This window comes from Medicago truncatula, chromosome 7, assembly GCF_003473485.1.
Source record: "Medicago truncatula cultivar Jemalong A17 chromosome 7, MtrunA17r5.0-ANR, whole genome shotgun sequence".
Classification (NCBI taxonomy): Eukaryota; Viridiplantae; Streptophyta; class Magnoliopsida; order Fabales; family Fabaceae; genus Medicago; species Medicago truncatula.
This window is the reverse complement of record NC_053048.1, coordinates 51435080-51452240: the sequence shown is the minus strand read 5'-3', so window position 1 is coordinate 51452240 and position 17161 is coordinate 51435080. Positions and strand designations below refer to the sequence as shown.

Genomic DNA, 17161 nt, shown 5'->3' with positions numbered 1-17161 from the left:
AAAAACTTGTGAAAAGTATAAAGAATGAGAGCGAACTCCAATTAATCAATTTAATAGGTGATCTATAGACTAACACTTCAAAATTATTCAGTATTCCCATGATGATTCACAGTACAAAACTAGAGTATAAGCTCGTCGTATTTCAAGTCCTATGAGTTTGATTTAATATGAGAAATTGAGTTTGAGCTTGATTTTTAAGTTTTGCTCCGATTTGAATGTAAATTATTTTAGTTATCATATGGTTTAGCATAGTTTATGAGTTATTTGAATAAATTGTGCATTTGTAATTCTTTAATCAATTAGATGTTAGGCTTTTTGTAGATGAGAAAGAGTTCATTGGTGATAGTTTCGTGGTCTACAATGGTGGAAAAAAGGAGAGAAAGTGGTAGTCTAAATATCTAACTTGTCGAGGAGATGTAGAAAAGATTAGTGTTGGTTGATTTCTGTATGGGGTTGTAGAAGGTGGTTAGTGTTTTGAGAGGAAGGACGTACTCTTTATATATTAATCTGACATATGACAAATTTTGATTCATCCAACTAACTTGAGTACCTGTATCAAACAAAATTAACGGGGTATCGATGATTCTACATGAATTAAAAAGTGACAACAGCTTCTCCTTGGTAAAGAAAATATACACAACCATTTGAATACATGTAACCCTCTCTTTATTTCTTAATATTATTAATTGAAATGAACGACTGTTCCGTATTTATTGGTAAACAAGAAAGCAACAAGCTAGAGTACATAAACACACCACACAAATTGAATAAACTTAACCATCCTGCTAATAATCATTCTTTCTGGAACACAACAGGGAGGGCATCACCCCCATCAAGGGCCAATAAACTCTTGCCATTCTCACGAATAATACCAATAGTCCCACATTCAAACCAACAGCTAGGGCACACTTCTCTAGGGCACCATTGGATGTTATAGATACCAAGAGTTTGGCTCTGCACAATCCTAAAGAAGTTACCAAATGATCCAACTGTACCATCATCTCTTCCGGTGGTAATAAGCCTCCTACCACTCGTTGCGTCCCTCTCGCCTAATCTCCATTCTGATGACTGCCCACAATTTGAAGCTAGGAATTGGACTCTCAAGTCTCTACTAAGCCTCACATCTTCGTCATCGTGATCGGAAGAAAAAGGTGTGAATACAGCAATCAAACCTGGCAAGTCAGAATTCTGTTCAAGACCGACATCCAAAGGACATGATCCATTTCTGGTGACTAATGTAGTTCCTCCGTTGCCTGTGATTATAGGCCTGATGAAGTATTCGTCACCGGCCTCAACTGGTTCACCATTCGTGTCTATGACCAACTGAGCTATTGATGTTGTGATCATGAAGACACACACATGAGCAACAATGATTACCGTGAAGGATCTAGTAGTCATGGTTGTTAATTAGTTATGTATGAATGTAATTAATAACCTCTCTTTGAAGGCTATCTTACAATATAAGAGTCTTTAGTGGTTCTGTGTTTATAATGTTTCTTGCCATGCAAGGTATTTATAGAGGATTGAATTGATCATGTTACCATGCAATGTATAATAATTGATGAATGAACAAAAATCCAAATTATTAATTTACATGAATTTTCTAATTAGCTAATCAATCTTGGGAATGGATGAATAAAATTATAAGCATTATATGTTACTTTGTTTTGATCGCAAGATTTTGATTGGGTGGAATGGTGAATTTTTTCTTAGTTGGAATCGTTGCGTATAGCGACCAAAATCCACCAGAAGCTAGTTAAAACACATTTGTCTGTTTCATTTCTCCATACTGTCCGTAAATTCATAAATAATTGTAGAAAAATGTTGCATTTCTTGGATAGGTATTGTATCCTTAAAAGTATGATAATATTGCATTTTGTAGTTTAATGCAATCAAAGTGGAAGCAAAGCTAAGGCACAGCTCCTGTCGTCTCGTTTCAAGCAGAAATGTCATTTCCTGATTTTAAATTTGCGATAAAGTTAACTGAAAAAACCAAAACGATAATATTTATTTTTCAACTGCTAGCACTTTTTTTTTTTTTTTTTTTGAGAAAACACTTATTGCTTATTGACTAATGAGTATTGGGAATTCTACCAAAAAAACTAATGAGTATTGGAACCACTTAGAGCATCCACAATGGAGATATTTATTTCTGGGTTCTTAAATGGGTCTCAAATGTACACATCACTCATTTATAATTTTTTAACGGTAGTACCTAATAAGAACTCAATATCTCCAACCCAGCATCTCACAAAAATTTCTTAAATGAGACCCACTAATCAACTATCAACAACTGGATATCATTACACTTCAATTTTTTAATATTAAAAGAGTGAGGGACCCGATTAAAAGTGGGGGTCTTAAATAAGACCCCAGGTCTTATAAGACCTCCAAAAAAATTCTGCACAATAGGTACCCCCATTGAGATGATTTATTTTTCAAGGTTTTATAAGACCCAAGGTATTATTTAAGACCCCCAACTTTAAACAGGGCGCGCACGCTTTTAATATTAAAAAATTAAAATGTAGTGATATAAAGTTATTGATAGTTGATTAGTGGGTCCCATTTAAAGTTATAAGAGCATCTACTATTAAGTGATGTGTACGCGTGAGATCCATTTAAGACCCCAAAAATTGATGTCTCCATCGTGGATGCTCTTATTACTCAACCACAAATCCAAATCTTGCTAAATTTTGACATATTTCAAGTTTAATTGTTTGAATACATCGCATTTGAGACATTAACTTGGTCAGTTTGCATTTGTTCATACCTTTTATGTTTGAATTGTGTTTTTTTTAGGTTCTAATAGTTTTTAGATTTTATAAACAAAAAAAGAAATCATCAACATTTCGGCTTCTAAAATTTGAAATAAGATCAAAAATGCTGAAATTCTCAGAATTTTGTTAAATCAAAATTTCATAAATCCCTAACCCGATGCCCACAAACATAATCTCATTCAATCTTTCAGCAATGTATCCTTAAGACAGTTTGATGCGAAAACAAACTCCACAAAAACACAAGCCTGTATGTCTCCTTACGTTTTCAGTAAACAACGTAGGGGAACATTGCAAACAAAAAATTTATATCGATATTATCGTCAACAAAACTCAATGCATCATATAAAGTTTTCACTGCAAATGGGATATTGATTGCAGCTATTTGATCTACCTTTTTTGTTCATACTGTGTTTCAAATGAGTTTTGAAATGATATTAAACTCAAATTGTAACCTCTTAACAACAAAAAGTGTTCAAAAAATACCCTTAATGTAGTATCCACTATAAAACTAACCACTAATGAGGTATAAAATTTCTCTTTAAACGCAATATAGGCAATTAAATTTATATTTATCCTACCAATTTAAACTCAGAAACTGTACCCTGCTTCAAGTTCAACTCCCCCTTCCCAACACTATGAGGGCACAAGAATGTAAACTGTAGAACAACAGGTTACTCATTGATTGTCTAAAGTTAACAGGAAAGTTTGTTCTAAATCAAAATTGTTCGAAAGCCGATCCATTCATTCCTTTTCCACTTGGGGGAGAAGGACGCTAAAAACAAAACAAATTGTTCAAGACACCACAAAGGGAGAAAACAAAACAATACAGAACAATGATAATGAGATATGATAATGGGAAAGGGCATTGATGTTTGAGACCAAAACTCAAACTTTAAAGCCTCTGCTCTTCCTTTTTCCTCTAGCGGCTTCAACCTTTCGTGATTTTTTCCCACGGACATAGGGCTTAGTGTTGCTGTGTGGCACACCAGGAGCTCGTCCGAAGTGCTTGACAGCCTCACGAGCATTTTTGGGACCTCTAAGAAGAACCTGAAACATTAATACAAAAAAAAAATGTCATTCCTCCTATGTATGTTGTCTTAATTTGCAAAGAGTGGAATATGAAACTAGATAATTTTATCCTTCCTCCTAAAGTTGTAACAAAACTAGGAACAGAAAAGAAGCAATAACCAAAATTGTTGTAATTTGCCACAATCGATAGGTATAAAAGTCGATAAACAAATAATACATACTAATGCAAAATTAAAACAGGAAGTACACTAGATTTGTGGTAAGCATATTATTTAATAGGCTGTATTGGAACAGGTAGTATAACTGTTATAAGGTGAAAATAAACAAGAACATATGGTGAAATTATAAAGAAAGTGAAGTAACCGCAAGTAACAGCGTTGACCAGTATTTCAAAACAAAGTAAAACAAAAACACAGGATTCCTACACATTTATCATTCTATTCATTTTGACTTTCATAAAGGTGACAATAAGATAGCAGTGAAAACATGACTTCTCACAAATGATCTACTAAAAAAACACAATTGCTAAATGTCTATAAATGAAAGGACAGTGAAAAAAGAAGCTCTAAGAGCCAGCTGTTAGACAAAAGAAAAAAAGAAGTTCTACATGAAGTTTGGTTTGAAAGAGAAGACTGTTAAAAACTTATAATCTTTGCACACATGAACTAAAGCCAACTTCCAAATTTATAAAATTACTGCAATTTTTATAAAATTATAACACTTAGAATAACAATAAGCAAACAAGAGTAGTATTAAAATACATACCGTGTTCTGGCCTAAAGGAGCTCTAAGAGCCAGCTGATCAAAGGTGAGGCACTCCCCACCAGCCTTCTCAATTCTAGCCCTGGCCTTTTCGGTGAACCTTAGAGCAGTTACCTTAATTGCAGGTACTTCATAAACCCTAATATCATCTGTCACGGCACCAACAACTACAGCAATCTTACCCTCCTAATACCAGAAAGAAAGAAAAATAAAGTAAACAATATGATTATATTTAATAATTATTTTAAATATCAATGCTATCTCTTCGTCAACCAATTAAAACCTGGTTGGATTTAGCTAAATTGAACGTATCTAAAAGCATATGTGCAGATGAAAAACATCTTAGAAGAATTTGTAAAAACAGCCTGTAACATGGGCCTGTTTGGATTCGCTTATTTGATCTAATCGTCAACATACACAAGTACTGTGTGATTGTTTGGAAAAACTTGTGACAACAGCTTCTGACATTGTTGATAAGCTGTTTTCAGCTTAATTTTGCAAGTTCTTGGAGATAACTTATGAAAACAATACACGAAAATAATTTATATCATGACTAGTGCAGACTGGGCCCATTTTTATAAGCTATTGCATCACATTTTCAGAAGTCTAAATGCTAACTTTAAGAAAACAACTTATAACTTACGAAAAAATTGACTTTATGTTAACCTTTGTTATAAAAACAGCTTATAAAATAAACAGTAACATGATTCGCACTTAATTAAGCGATTATATACCTTTCCTTTGGTGTAACGAATCAACCTAGACAGTGATAAAGGTGGCTTGTTGACTTTGCTCATGAAAAGCCTCTTAAGGATAACCTTATTGAAATTACTTTCAGTCCTTCGAACAAGGAAACGGTATAGCTGAAAAACACATAACAAACAAAAAAAAAAAACAATACGATTCAAATACAAATCCATTATTCAGAATCACAGTAACAAGTGAAGTAACAGTAGAAAATGCATGAAGGTTTACCTTAACGAGAAGCTTGAGGTAGATATCATTGGATTTTGGTGCTGTACGTTTAGTCTTCTTGGACTTACCTCCTGCCTTCAAATCGATACCCTGCGATAAGAGATAAAGAGAAGTGAGATGAGAGGTTGTCGGAGTTAGTTAGAGGAAATGGTGGCGCCGATGGGGATTGTAGATGAAGAACGTACCATGGTGAAGAAGCTTCAAGCTGCGGCCGAACGAGTGAAATGGGGCTAGGGTTTTGTTTAGGTCAGGTGAGTTTATTTATTTGGATTTTTCGCCGATGATGGATCGTATCCATGACCCGTTTTTCTTACATAAGACCCTTTGTTTTTTTAGTGGACTTAAGCCCATTATTTCTCAATTTATTATATTTTTCTACTTACGCCTTAGTTTTATCTAGTAACATCCAGAGTCACGTTTTAGGCATAATAAAATGAGTAATATATCCGTCCCGTGAGCATAGCTCAGTTAGTAGGACAATGCATTATTATATGCAGGGGCCGGGGTTCGAACCCCGGACACCCCACTTATAAGATGAATTCTAGCCACTAGGCTACCTGACCAAAAAAAAAAAAGAGTAATATGTACTTATAACTGAACAAATTTTCAAAACACTAACCTGAAGATTATGATTATATTTTTTTTATGGAGAGAGTAGTTTGATTGGTAAATACAAATGCATCGTTTAACCTTTTTTATGTTGTTGTGCAAAAAGCGATGAAGTAATTACTAACATTTGATATCAGCAATCAAATACTCTTTACTTTTTGTCCAAAAACTCGAATGTTATGTTCAAGAACTGACTCAAAAAACAAAAGTTTAAAAATTGATATTTATATAACCAATAAAATTTAAATTAAATCCATGTTGCATGACACCACTCTATAATCTTTGATGTATTTTATATTTTTATATATATTTAAGCCTGTCACGGACGCTATAGATGAAACCATTATTCTAAAGTATATACCCGTAATTATGAAGGTGTAAGCGCCCAAAATATCAATTACCAAAAATACGCTATTTCTTTTAGTCGTTCAAACGTCACTTATCCTGTAGGAGTCATTTAGGTTATGGATCGAGGTAAATATTTTGGCATTACTTCCATCATGATGGGTAGGGACAAGAGGTCTATGTTTGCTTTCGTTAATGATTGTATATGAAAGAACATTCAACATGGAATTCTGGATCCTTCTCGATAGTAAGTAAATAATTAGTTTTTATGAAAGTATTAGTAAGTCATCTCATCTTGTTTTATGGGTGTTTTTCTTCTCCCTACTACTTTGGGTGAGGAAATTGAGCTCATGTTAAATTCCCTATGTTGGAATACCAAAAAAATGGTGGTCATAACCTTGAGGTTAAGGTAGGATAGAGCGACAAACAAATATCATGGCGGGCTAAATTTATGGGACTTTGAAGGTTTTTACCTTGCCATGTTAAGGTTAACAAGGGTGGAAACTCAGTCATGTCACAATCTCTTCATCTCTCCTCACTGGAGTTCTTAGAGATAAATATTTTTCAAGAAGCGGCTTTTTGGAGGACAACCTCGATCTGTTACACATAGAGAAGTATTTGGAGTATTGTATCGCCGTTGTCCTTTAGATATACGTGGGAAATTGGTGAAGGAAATGGCATCAGGTCAGACCCTTGGATCTGGTCAACGCAGTATATGCAGCCTACTGCCCCGAGTGTGTTATGTGTCATGGGAGTTTTGATGATAAGTTGCACACTTTCCTTGAATGCTCTCGTTTTGTTAATTGTTAGAAGGAATTGCATATGTGGACTATAATCAAGCATCACTTTACCGGTAGGCAATTTTTGTTTTCCCATCATTTTATCTATTGTGCAGGCCTTGGTGTGGTGAGAAAAAATCACGCTTCTAATCTAGCCTTTGAAGTATACTGTTACGCAGCTGCTTTAGGAGGCTTCAAATGTTAGTATGGCAAAAAGATATATAGAGGAAAATCAATAGAGATGTATGTAGAATTGTGGTAGAGCATCTTCCTCATAGAAGATGACATTCGCAGCAAAAAATACGTTCCTATGTTTCTCTCCTAACTATTTTTACAAAAATATGATTTTATCTCGGTCGCTTATTGATTCTTTTTATCTATTCAACATTTTCTTTTAGTAGTTTAATGGTCATAATTTTATGTCTTAAGATGAATAAATACAAAATTTAGAGTTTGAACATCTCCCCTACACATATAAAAAATGTCAATATTGACGGAACTTCTTCCTTATGGTAAAATTAAAACCAGGATTATATCAACTAGCAGTAACAACAACAACTTGAAATTTGATGATAAAAAAGAACAGCAACAACTTGAAATTGAACGAGATAAACAAATATTTTGTTGAATGAGTCGATAGTTATTTTTGTTCAAAATAACTAATTAAAATCAATTTTTGTAAACCTCTCCCAATATATCCAAACAACTTCATATTTATCATTTATACCACACTACATATTGATGTGTCAATCATTCGACACACTACCTTAAAAAAAAAAAAACTCACGCCGAATATAATACTCGCTATAAATTGTTAGATACTTTTATTTTTTTAAAATATACTTCTTGGTAATACTATCAATTTTTCTTCAAATGTTTGCACAATAATATTGAATGCATTTATATACGATGATAATTTAATAACAATTACACATATTTCAGATGAATTTATTACTGTAACAACTTTTTTAATACCACAATTTTTGTAAAATGTTTATGTAGAAAGAGACGAGTAAGTTTTTTTCTTTGTTGAGGGAAATATGATTATAACATTTTATTAATAATAAGAGATTCAATACATTCGGATATATTAAAATAAATAACGGAATTAGATAGTAACATAACTTCTCCTTTATGAGCATGTGCAACTTCGTTGATTTATCGTCTAACAAACTTCATCCTAAAGTTGATAAAGAAAGAGCTGAACAAGGAGGGACGTGAAGAAATGATACAACCGAAACAAAACAAGTTATGATTTATTTTTTTTATGCATATGCTATTGGTTTTTGACAAACAAAACAATCCAGCGCAAACAAGTGAGAATTTTTTATTTTTATTTTTTGAATAGATGGAGTTGATGCAACAACCACATGTAATTTTACAAAGTAAGCAGGGACACCTTTTTTTTTTTTTGTTGGAAAAGTTATGATATTAACAAGGGATGTAACAATATAGATATGATATTCTAGAAATTAATATGAAGTTGATATTTTAGAAATAACCACGTACAGTAAAAATATTAGATTTATTATACGTTTTTTGGAGCTTAAAATCAAATATTTGGGACTTTTGAAATAGGATTATTAGAATTAAATTTTAGAAGACAGAATCCCTTGTTGAGTTTGTCTCAAGGTTTAAGATACAAAACAAATATATTATAATCAAAGTTTTGTTTTAATTGAATCACATAGGTTTACTTATAAACAAAGAAGTAAATTTTATGATAGATTAAGGGCTAGTTTGTTACATATTAAAATAAAAGTGATTTTGACATAAAATAATATAGAGATTATATTTTAGAGATTTTATGAAAAATTAGAATCTATTTTGTGTTTGTTTACCGTAATAAAAATCACTTTTTTAAAACAAATAATTTAGTTTGTTTGGATACAACTATATAAAAGAGATATTTTTGATACAAAACTATTTCAATCTTTTAATTCATAATTTCTCTCTCCTCTAAAAAAAATCTATTTTTTGACAATCTCCTCTTAACAGCTTCTCATTTGAAGCTGTTTTTAGATTCTGATTTTTTAAAAAAATTGTAACAAACGGATGCAAAACTCTTAAAATTGATAATTATTTTATAAAAAAAAATGATTTTTTCTTAAAAAAACTGTAACAAACGGACTCTAAATGGAAAGAACACAAAGTTTGTTATAGTCTTCGCTGAGTGGCACCCACATCCCTTAAGTGAGGTGCCACGTGTCGACCACTGTGGAAAGAACACAAAGTTTGTTATAGTCTTCGCTGACGTGGCACCCACATCCCTTAAGTGAGGTGCCACGTGTCGACCATTGTGGGTGTCACGTCAGCGAAGACTAAGTCAAAAGTGGTCTTGGAGGCCAAAACTGTCAAAGATCTAATACATAGGAGACTGTTTTGTATTTTAATTAGTAAGGGGGCCAAAATCGCAACTTTTGAAAAGATAAGGGCCAAAAGTGCAATTAAGCCAATAATATTATACCCTTATTCATTCAATTTCATTAAACTTAATTATTTCACTAACTGCAATTGACAATGCACTTTTTTTTTTTTTGTGGTGGTCGGGATTTGAACCTCGGACTTTGCATATATTTATGCATTGTCCCTACCAGCTGAGTTAAGCTTACGAGAACATTAACAATGTACTTTAAGAAAAGATACATATTTTATCATTAAAATCAACACAATTAATCAATTATGCACAAACCTTAAAAGACTATTATTTTGAAATAGAGAGTAATAATTAAAAATCGACTTTTAAGTGAATACTCGTCTCTACTTTTAAGGTAGTCAATTTGGACCAAATTAAATAATCAAAAAATTAATTTTTTTACGGTGGCCGAATTTTGAACCTCAAATCTTACATATATTATGCGTTGTGCTTATCATTTATCGAATAATAAACTATGTACGGTGGCCGACATGTTTAATCTTGGATGGGAGGACGGGGGAGCGGCATGGAGTTGGAGGAGGAGATTGTGGGCGTGGGAGGAGGAGTTGGTGGTGGAGTGTAAGAGTCTTCTTAATGATTTTGTTTTGCAGGCTGATTTTTCTGACATGTGGCAGTGGATCCCATATATCCAAGGGGGTTACACTGTCAGTGGTGTCTACCACATTTTGACGACTCCGATCGAACCTACAGATGTTGGCTTGCTTGACATAATCAGGTACCGCTGAAGGTGTCTATTTTTGCTTGGAGATTGTTGCGTGACAGGTTACCAACCAAGAATAATTTTGTCATAAGAGGTTTGCTTAGTGCCGAGGAGGCTGGGTGTGGTGCCGGTTGCGGTCACGACGAATCAGTGTCTCATTTGTTTATTCATTGCGAGTGCTATGGGGTTTTATGGCGGCATCTCAGGTCGTGGATTGGTGTTTCAGGCGTCGAACCTTATGATATAAGTGAGCATCTCTTTCAGTTCATTCATCTTACAGGGACTAGGAAGCGAAGATCGTTCCTTCAGCTAGTATGACTACTGTGTGTCCTGTGGAATGACCGTAATGAAAGAATATTTAATAATGTCCATACCACCATATAACAATTATTAGAAAAGATTAAATACCATTCATTGTGATGGCTTAAGGCTAATAATGCCATTTTTGTGCATGGTACGCAGACTTGGTGGTCGAATCCTCTGTTTTGTTTGGGTATCGACTATTTGTAATCTTGTAAATATTGTATGACTGATTCTCTACAGGGGTGGCCCTTTGGTACATCTTGTACTGAAGTTGATGCATCGCCGGTGTTATTATATTCCATTTTTATGTCTTAAAAAAAAAACATTATTACAAAGGAAAATGCTACAAAAATTAAAAATTATGTGTCATACAAATACAAATTTAATTACAAATTTGCCCTCAAATTTTGATTGAAAAACCCAAAAGAATACAAGTTGAGTTTTTGACGACTTTATGATGTGTCGGAAAGATACTTTTACGGCAATTCAATTCAATTTCTGATATAATAAATCCCTAAATTTCCTCCTCCTGCCACGGCTATTCCAACGATGAACCCGTCGAAACCTCCGCGTCGGAAAATCCCTCAGGCAAACGGCGATGACTCCGGTGACAAACTCGACCAGCTTCTTCTCTCCACCGCTATATCCAACAACGAAGACTTAGGTCCCTTCATCCGCAAAGCTTTCGCTTCCGGTAAACCGGAAACTCTCCAACAACACCTCAAGCACTTCGCTCGGTCCAAAGAATCCGAGATCGAAGAAGTCTGCAAAGCACACTACCAAGACTTCATTCTCGCCGTCGATGATCTCCGATCTCTTCTCTCCGACGTTGAATCTCTCAAGTCATCACTCTCCGATTCGAATTCCAAGCTTCAGTCCGTTGCTCGTCCTCTTCTAACATCACTCGATTCATTCGTCGAAACGCGTAACGTTTCGAAGAATGTTAACCTCGCTATCGATTCAGTTGAATCGTGTGTTCAGTTAACGGAAGTTTGTTCACGCGCGAACGCGCATCTCGCTGGTGACAACTTCTACATGGCGTTGAAGTGTGTGGATGCTATTGAGAGAGATTATTTGGATAAAACGGCGTCGTCGACTTTGAAGAAGATGCTTGAGAAGAAGATTCCAGAAATTCGTTCTTACATAGAGAGAAAAGTGAACAAAGAGTTCGGTGATTGGTTGGTTGAGATCCGTGTTGTAAGTCGCAATTTAGGTCAATTAGCGATTGGTCAAGCTTCATCAGCGAGACAGAGAGAAGAGGATCTTAGAATCAAACAGCGTCAAGCGGAGGAACAGAGTAGACTCAGTGTTAGGGATTGCATTTATGCTTTGGAGGAAGAAGATGAAGATGGAATGGCTTCCGATGACGGTTACAGTAATGGTAATGGTAACGTCGGTGGAGTTTTGGGATTTGATTTGACTCCTTTGTATAGAGCTTATCATATTCATCAAACGTTAGGGTTAGAGGATGGGTTTAAGCAGTATTATTTTGAGAATCGGAAGCTTCAGTTGACTTCGGATTTTCAGGTATCGTCCATGACGCCTTTTCTTGAATCGCATCAAACATTCTTTGCACAGATTGCAGGTTTCTTTGTGGTGGAGGATCGCGTGTTGAGGACTGGAGGTGGTTTGATATCGAAAATGGAAGTTGAGAACCTGTGGGAGATTGCTGTTAGCAAAATGTGTTCTGTGTTGGAGGATCAGTTCTCTAGAATGCAAACTGCCAATCATCTTTTGTTGATTAAGGATTATGTGAGTCTATTAGGAGTAACACTGCGTAGATTTGGTTACCCGATTGATGCGTTGCTTGATGTTTTAAGCAAGCATAGGGATAAGTATCATGAATTGCTGTTGTCAGATTGTAGGAAGCAGATAGCCGAGGCTATAGGTGGTGATAAGTTTGAGCAGATGTTGATGAAGAAAGAGTATGAATATTCAATGAATGTGCTTTCTTTTCAGATTCAAACATCGGATATCATACCTGCTTTTCCTTATTTGGCACCGTTTTCATCCACGGTGCCTGATTGTTGTCGCATTGTGCGGTCCTTCATCGAGGATTCAGTTAGCTTCATGTCATACGGCGGGCAGCTTGAGTTCTATGATGTTGTTAAGAAATATTTAGATAAGCTTTTGAGTGAGGTTTTAGATGAAGCTTTGTTAAAGCTTATTAATACCTCGGTTAGTGGTGTCACTCAGGCAATGCAAATGGCAGCAAATATGGCTGTTCTGGAGCGTGCATGTGATTTTTTCTTTCGCCATGCAGCACAGCTGTCAGGGGTTCCTTTGAGAATGGTAGAGAGAAGCCGGAGGCAATTTCCTCTGAGAAAAGCTCGTGATGCCGCGGAAGAGACACTGTCGGGGCTGCTCAAAGCCAAAGTTGATAGATTTATGACAATGATCGAGAATGTAAATTGGATGTCTGATGATCCGCCCCATGGTGGAAATGAATATATAAATGAGGTCATACTTTATTTAGAAACTGTGGTTTCAACTACTGCATCACAGATATTGCCAACTCAAGTCCATAAAAGAGTTCTACATGATGTTATTTCTCATATATCGGAGATGATTGTTGGGACTTTAGTTAGTGATTCTGTTAAAAGGTTTAATGTTAGTGCTATTAATGGAATTGATACAGACATCAAGCTCTTAGAATCATTTGTTGAAACTCAGGCAACCCTTTTCTTTGATGGGGATGCTGATCAGTTCAAATCAGCACTTGCTGAGGCAAGGCAAATGGTTAATTTGCTAGTAAGCAACCATCCGGAAAATTTTCTGAATCCAGTGATCAGGGAGAGGAGTTACAGTGCTTTGGACCACAAGAAAGTGGTGATTGTTTCAGAAAAGTTGAAGGATCCTTCGGATCGACTCTTTGGAACCTTTGGTAGTCGAGGGTCCAGGCAGAACCCAAAAAAGAAATCACTGGATACATTGATAAAAAGACTAAGGGATGTTAGTTGATTATTCTTATATCTGTATGTAAGGTACTCCGTCTTGTTTATTTTCTTTTTTCGTCTTTAGTTTCATTTTAAATCCGAATTATTTCATTGCTAGGTCTTGATGAAATTATTTTGTTAGGGCTGCCCATTACTGTCTTTCAATTGCATTTTTAGATTTTACAACATTTGTTTGATATGTATAATTCAAATGTTCATTTTTATTGGATTGGATTGGATTGCTATGTTTTCTTTCTTTTGCTTTGTCGGTGTGTTTTTTAAACCATAATCTGACTTTATCCCAGCAGATTTCTGCTTGCTGCTAAAAGGATGTCTTTAACAGGCAACGAGATGCTGCTTTATGAGTGGCAGCTTCTGTTTATTAAACTTGCACGGATCTAAGTCTAGCACTCCTGCTAACTAATCACAGATTTTCGATAATTCAACTTCAAACATTTCCGTGAGCTGTTTTATCTGAAAGATGAAAAGGTCAAATGTTCTGACATATCACTTCTTCACATTTAGCCAATGATAATGAGGGTTTAGATTACTGGAAATACATGGATTCTCACTTTGAGCTTTCTAAGACCTCTACTGATTGATCGAATTAGCCCTTGGGTGTGAATTAGAATGAGTTTAATTTCCAAATTCCAATTATGTTGGCATGATAGTTAGTTGGTCCCACTAATAAGTACATCATGAGATAATAATGCATACCAATCAAGTGTTCTGGAAACTGGGCCCATTAAGCTGATTTGACAAGTAGAACTGGAACTGGTCCGCGATCTGGTCCATTTTTTAAATTAGAAAATTGGTTGATCTCACGACTAGTAAGAGTCTAAAACAAGTAAAAAGCTGGTGATAAAAATTGGTTTGGTTTGGTATATATTTTTAATTTAAAAAATAATTTTAAGGCAAATAATTCTCTGATGATAAATTATAAAAATCTGTATAGAATTTGTTTATATCGTTTATTCTTGATTTTTTATCCTATGTATAATGCAATCACTTTTTGTTGATTTTATTTAAATTAGATTTGACGTTAGATGAGTTATGTGACTGAAATTCTGTGGTTCATCTATTTTACTAAATGAGATATAACAATAACAAATCTATAATCGGTGACAGTTTGTTTTAAGCAGAAATAAGCTGTCATTTCACTACTCTATATGGTTTTGTTTTTTCTAACACTAAATGGTCTTGCACCATGCATAATTGCCTATTTGACCGTTGGATCAATAAGTTACATCTTATCTCATTTAATTTGGCGCTGAAATTTATTGATCAAATAATAGAGACTAATTTGTGTATGATGCAAGTGTAGGTACGGACTAGTGGATAAGATCGAGTGAGACAGGACTACAATTGCTTGGTAGTATTTTAACGCAAGTGTTCCGTAAACTATAATCCTTCATCGATAATAAACAAAACAACAATAGATCTGTCTCCTCTATCGGAGGAGACTTAGTCACAGCACAGTTGACTAAACTTTGTTACCAAACTTTGTTTTTCTAATATTTGCCATTATCATTTTTTCTCTCTTTCTAAACTGGTTGCTGTTCTAACAAAAACTAAACCAACGGCTAATCAAACCATACACTTTGCCTTCATGAATCTGTGTTCTAACAAAAACTAAACCAACGGCTAATCAAACATACACCTTGTCTTCATGAATCTGCAACAAAAGCATCTATTTCAGAAATTTTCCGTCATAAATTGACTGTCTTTATTACGATTTGCGGGTACAGAGCCCACAGCATTTAAGTCAGCAGAGATTGCTTGGTTAGTTAGCCTCATTCACTGAAAAACTTTACACTGCCAGAAGCAAAAGGACTCGTTTGCTGCCACAGATCTATTTGTTGTCACACTGCTTTACTGGGAGAACACAGGATAAACATGCCACGAACTTGCTTCTTTATGACCAACTTGCTTATTATCAAAATGTAAATTCTATAGTTAAAACAACTAACACTCCGTCCCACCCTTACTATACGACCCTCCAACAAAGTTTACGGATACTGAGAAATTTGATGTAGTATTAAATTTGTCAAAAATGTGTATTATTTTTGCATATTCACCCGTACATTAATTGAAATAAACAAGAGAAAAATGAATTATATTTTGCAACAGTAAATTAAATAAATGCGTTTTATAAAAAAAAATATTCATATTAAAGGACAAAGAAAAATTAGAAAAAAATTCCTATAATTAGGAACTAAAGGGTAAAATATTTGAAATATATTGTACTTACGAACACCTTCACTCGTATTGGTATACTCCTCAAAATTTGAAATAAAAAAAAGGTTAGCAACATTATTAACCACAATTTTCACATTGATTCTTCTATTTTTTTTTTTTCTAAAATAATTTAGTTTATTACTCCATGCAAAGTTAAAAAATTATATCATCAACAAAAATGCCGACTCAGAGAAAACAGTTCCACGTGCTACGCGAGATGCACGAATTATTGTTAGAATATTCTCCTAATATTTAGAGAAAAACTTCCAAGTCCAAACGGTCAAACGCAAAGTTATAAGCACCAAAACCAAACAATCTTAAGAACCGCAAAGTTAATGATGAAATCTTCAATCATATTTCTTTCTATTCTAATCTACTTAACACTTTCACACGCATTAATTCAAAACGAGAATTCATCAGAATCAGTCTACGAAATCCTTAAGCAATATGATTTCCCAGTTGGTATTCTACCACAAGGTGCCACTGGCTACGAGCTAAACAAAAATACAGGCAAATTCACAGTGTATTTTGACGATACATGCATCTTCCCTATAAAATCCTATGATCTCAAGTATAAATCTACCATCAAGGGTGTTATCTCCAAAGGCAAACTCAGTAAATTGAAGGGTGTTACTGTCAAGGTTGAATTGTTGTGGCTCAAAATTGTGGAGGTGACTCGTCATGATGATTATCTTCAATTCTCTGTTGGTATTGCTTATGCTAAATTTGGTATTGATAACTTTTTAGAGATTCCTCAGTGTGGATGTGGATTTGATTGCAACGGTTTGAGTAAAGATGGTAATTTTTCTTCTATTTAGATTTTGTTTTAATTTAATTTGGAGAACTGAACTGATTATAGGAGTCTCCACAGCATAATGCAGATTTAATACTCTTTAATTATGTCTTATTATGTTCTTATGTCTTTAATTATTCCTCATGAATGATGATGATCATTGATCAAGGTCGGAGTGCTTTGCTGGAACTTGAGAGTATATAAGCAAATTGCTCTTTTCATACAGTTGTTGAATTTTTATTTAACAGGTGACACAACTCACAAGTCCTATTCTTTGTCTCTTGTTGAAATTGGATCTTACCGGTCGGTTTGAAGGTTAGATTCAATGTTTTAATCTGGGCCTGACAGGCTAATTCAAACGCAACTGCTGAGAAGTGGTTAGGGGGCGCGGTTATGGTGCATAAGGAAATCTTTATGCACCCTGCATAAATCCAGAAATGGTTTCTGTGAGTTGTACTCCAAAACCATTAGATGTACT

The 17161-nt window shown here is 34.6% G+C and overlaps 4 protein-coding genes across 5 annotated transcripts; 2 read left to right on the top strand and 2 right to left on the bottom strand.

Moving 5' to 3' along the window:
• Positions 1 to 491: 491 nt before the first annotated feature.
• Positions 492 to 1558, bottom strand: LOC25499601 (kunitz type trypsin inhibitor 104-like). Its single transcript, XM_013594912.3, has one exon. The coding sequence runs from the start codon at positions 1396 to 1398 to the stop codon at positions 793 to 795; it is 606 nt and encodes a 201-aa protein (XP_013450366.1). The 5' UTR covers positions 1399 to 1558; the 3' UTR covers positions 492 to 792.
• A 1871-nt stretch (positions 1559 to 3429) lies between these two features.
• On the bottom strand, positions 3430 to 5862 carry LOC25499599 (60S ribosomal protein L18-3). The gene is made up of 5 exons (XM_013594911.3): positions 5729 to 5862; positions 5544 to 5633; positions 5303 to 5431; positions 4572 to 4754; positions 3430 to 3824 (listed from the first exon to the last, which is right to left on the bottom strand). The coding sequence occupies exons 1-5, from the start codon at positions 5729 to 5731 to the stop codon at positions 3663 to 3665; spliced, it is 567 nt and encodes a 188-aa protein (XP_013450365.1). The 5' UTR covers positions 5732 to 5862; the 3' UTR covers positions 3430 to 3662.
• Positions 5863 to 11145: 5283 nt separating this feature from the next.
• LOC25499598 (exocyst complex component SEC15B) lies at positions 11146 to 13897 on the top strand. The gene has a single exon (XM_013594910.3). It carries the CDS (start codon positions 11266 to 11268, stop codon positions 13675 to 13677), a length of 2412 nt encoding a protein of 803 aa, XP_013450364.1. The 5' UTR covers positions 11146 to 11265; the 3' UTR covers positions 13678 to 13897.
• Positions 13898 to 16122: 2225 nt separating this feature from the next.
• Positions 16123 to 17141, top strand: LOC25499597 (uncharacterized protein At5g01610). Of its 2 annotated transcripts, none has more exons than XM_024769504.2 (2): positions 16123 to 16688; positions 16932 to 17141. In XM_024769504.2, exons 1-2 carry the CDS (start codon positions 16226 to 16228, stop codon positions 16994 to 16996), a joined length of 528 nt encoding a protein of 175 aa, XP_024625272.1. In that variant the 5' UTR covers positions 16123 to 16225; the 3' UTR covers positions 16997 to 17141. The 2 variants fall into 2 exon arrangements, with proteins under 2 accessions (XP_024625272.1, XP_013450363.2); XM_013594909.3 differs by lacking the exon at positions 16932 to 17141 and adding an exon at positions 16853 to 16928 and having other exon boundaries at positions 16124 to 16688.
• The last annotated feature ends 20 nt before the right edge of the window (positions 17142 to 17161 follow it).

What these genes read in the sequence shown, in the direction of transcription:
- LOC25499597 (XM_024769504.2), top strand. Translation starts at nt 16,226, where the DNA reads ATGATGAAATCTTCAATCATATTTCTTTCTATTCTAATCTACTTAACA. An exon ending in CAACGGTTTGAGTAAAGATG is followed by an intron (nt 16,689 to 16,931) that starts GTAATTTTTCTT and finishes TTTATTTAACAG; the next exon opens with GTGACACAACTCACAAGTCC.
- LOC25499601 (XM_013594912.3), bottom strand. Translation starts at nt 1,398, where the DNA reads ATGACTACTAGATCCTTCACGGTAATCATTGTTGCTCATGTGTGTGTC.
- LOC25499599 (XM_013594911.3), bottom strand. An exon ending in TTCGTTACACCAAAGGAAAG is followed by an intron (nt 4,755 to 5,302) that starts GTATATAATCGC and finishes TTCTGGTATTAG; the next exon opens with GAGGGTAAGATTGCTGTAGT. An exon ending in CTCCTTTAGGCCAGAACACG is followed by an intron (nt 3,825 to 4,571) that starts GTATGTATTTTA and finishes TTAATGTTTCAG; the next exon opens with GTTCTTCTTAGAGGTCCCAA.
- LOC25499598 (XM_013594910.3), top strand. Translation starts at nt 11,266, where the DNA reads ATGAACCCGTCGAAACCTCCGCGTCGGAAAATCCCTCAGGCAAACGGC.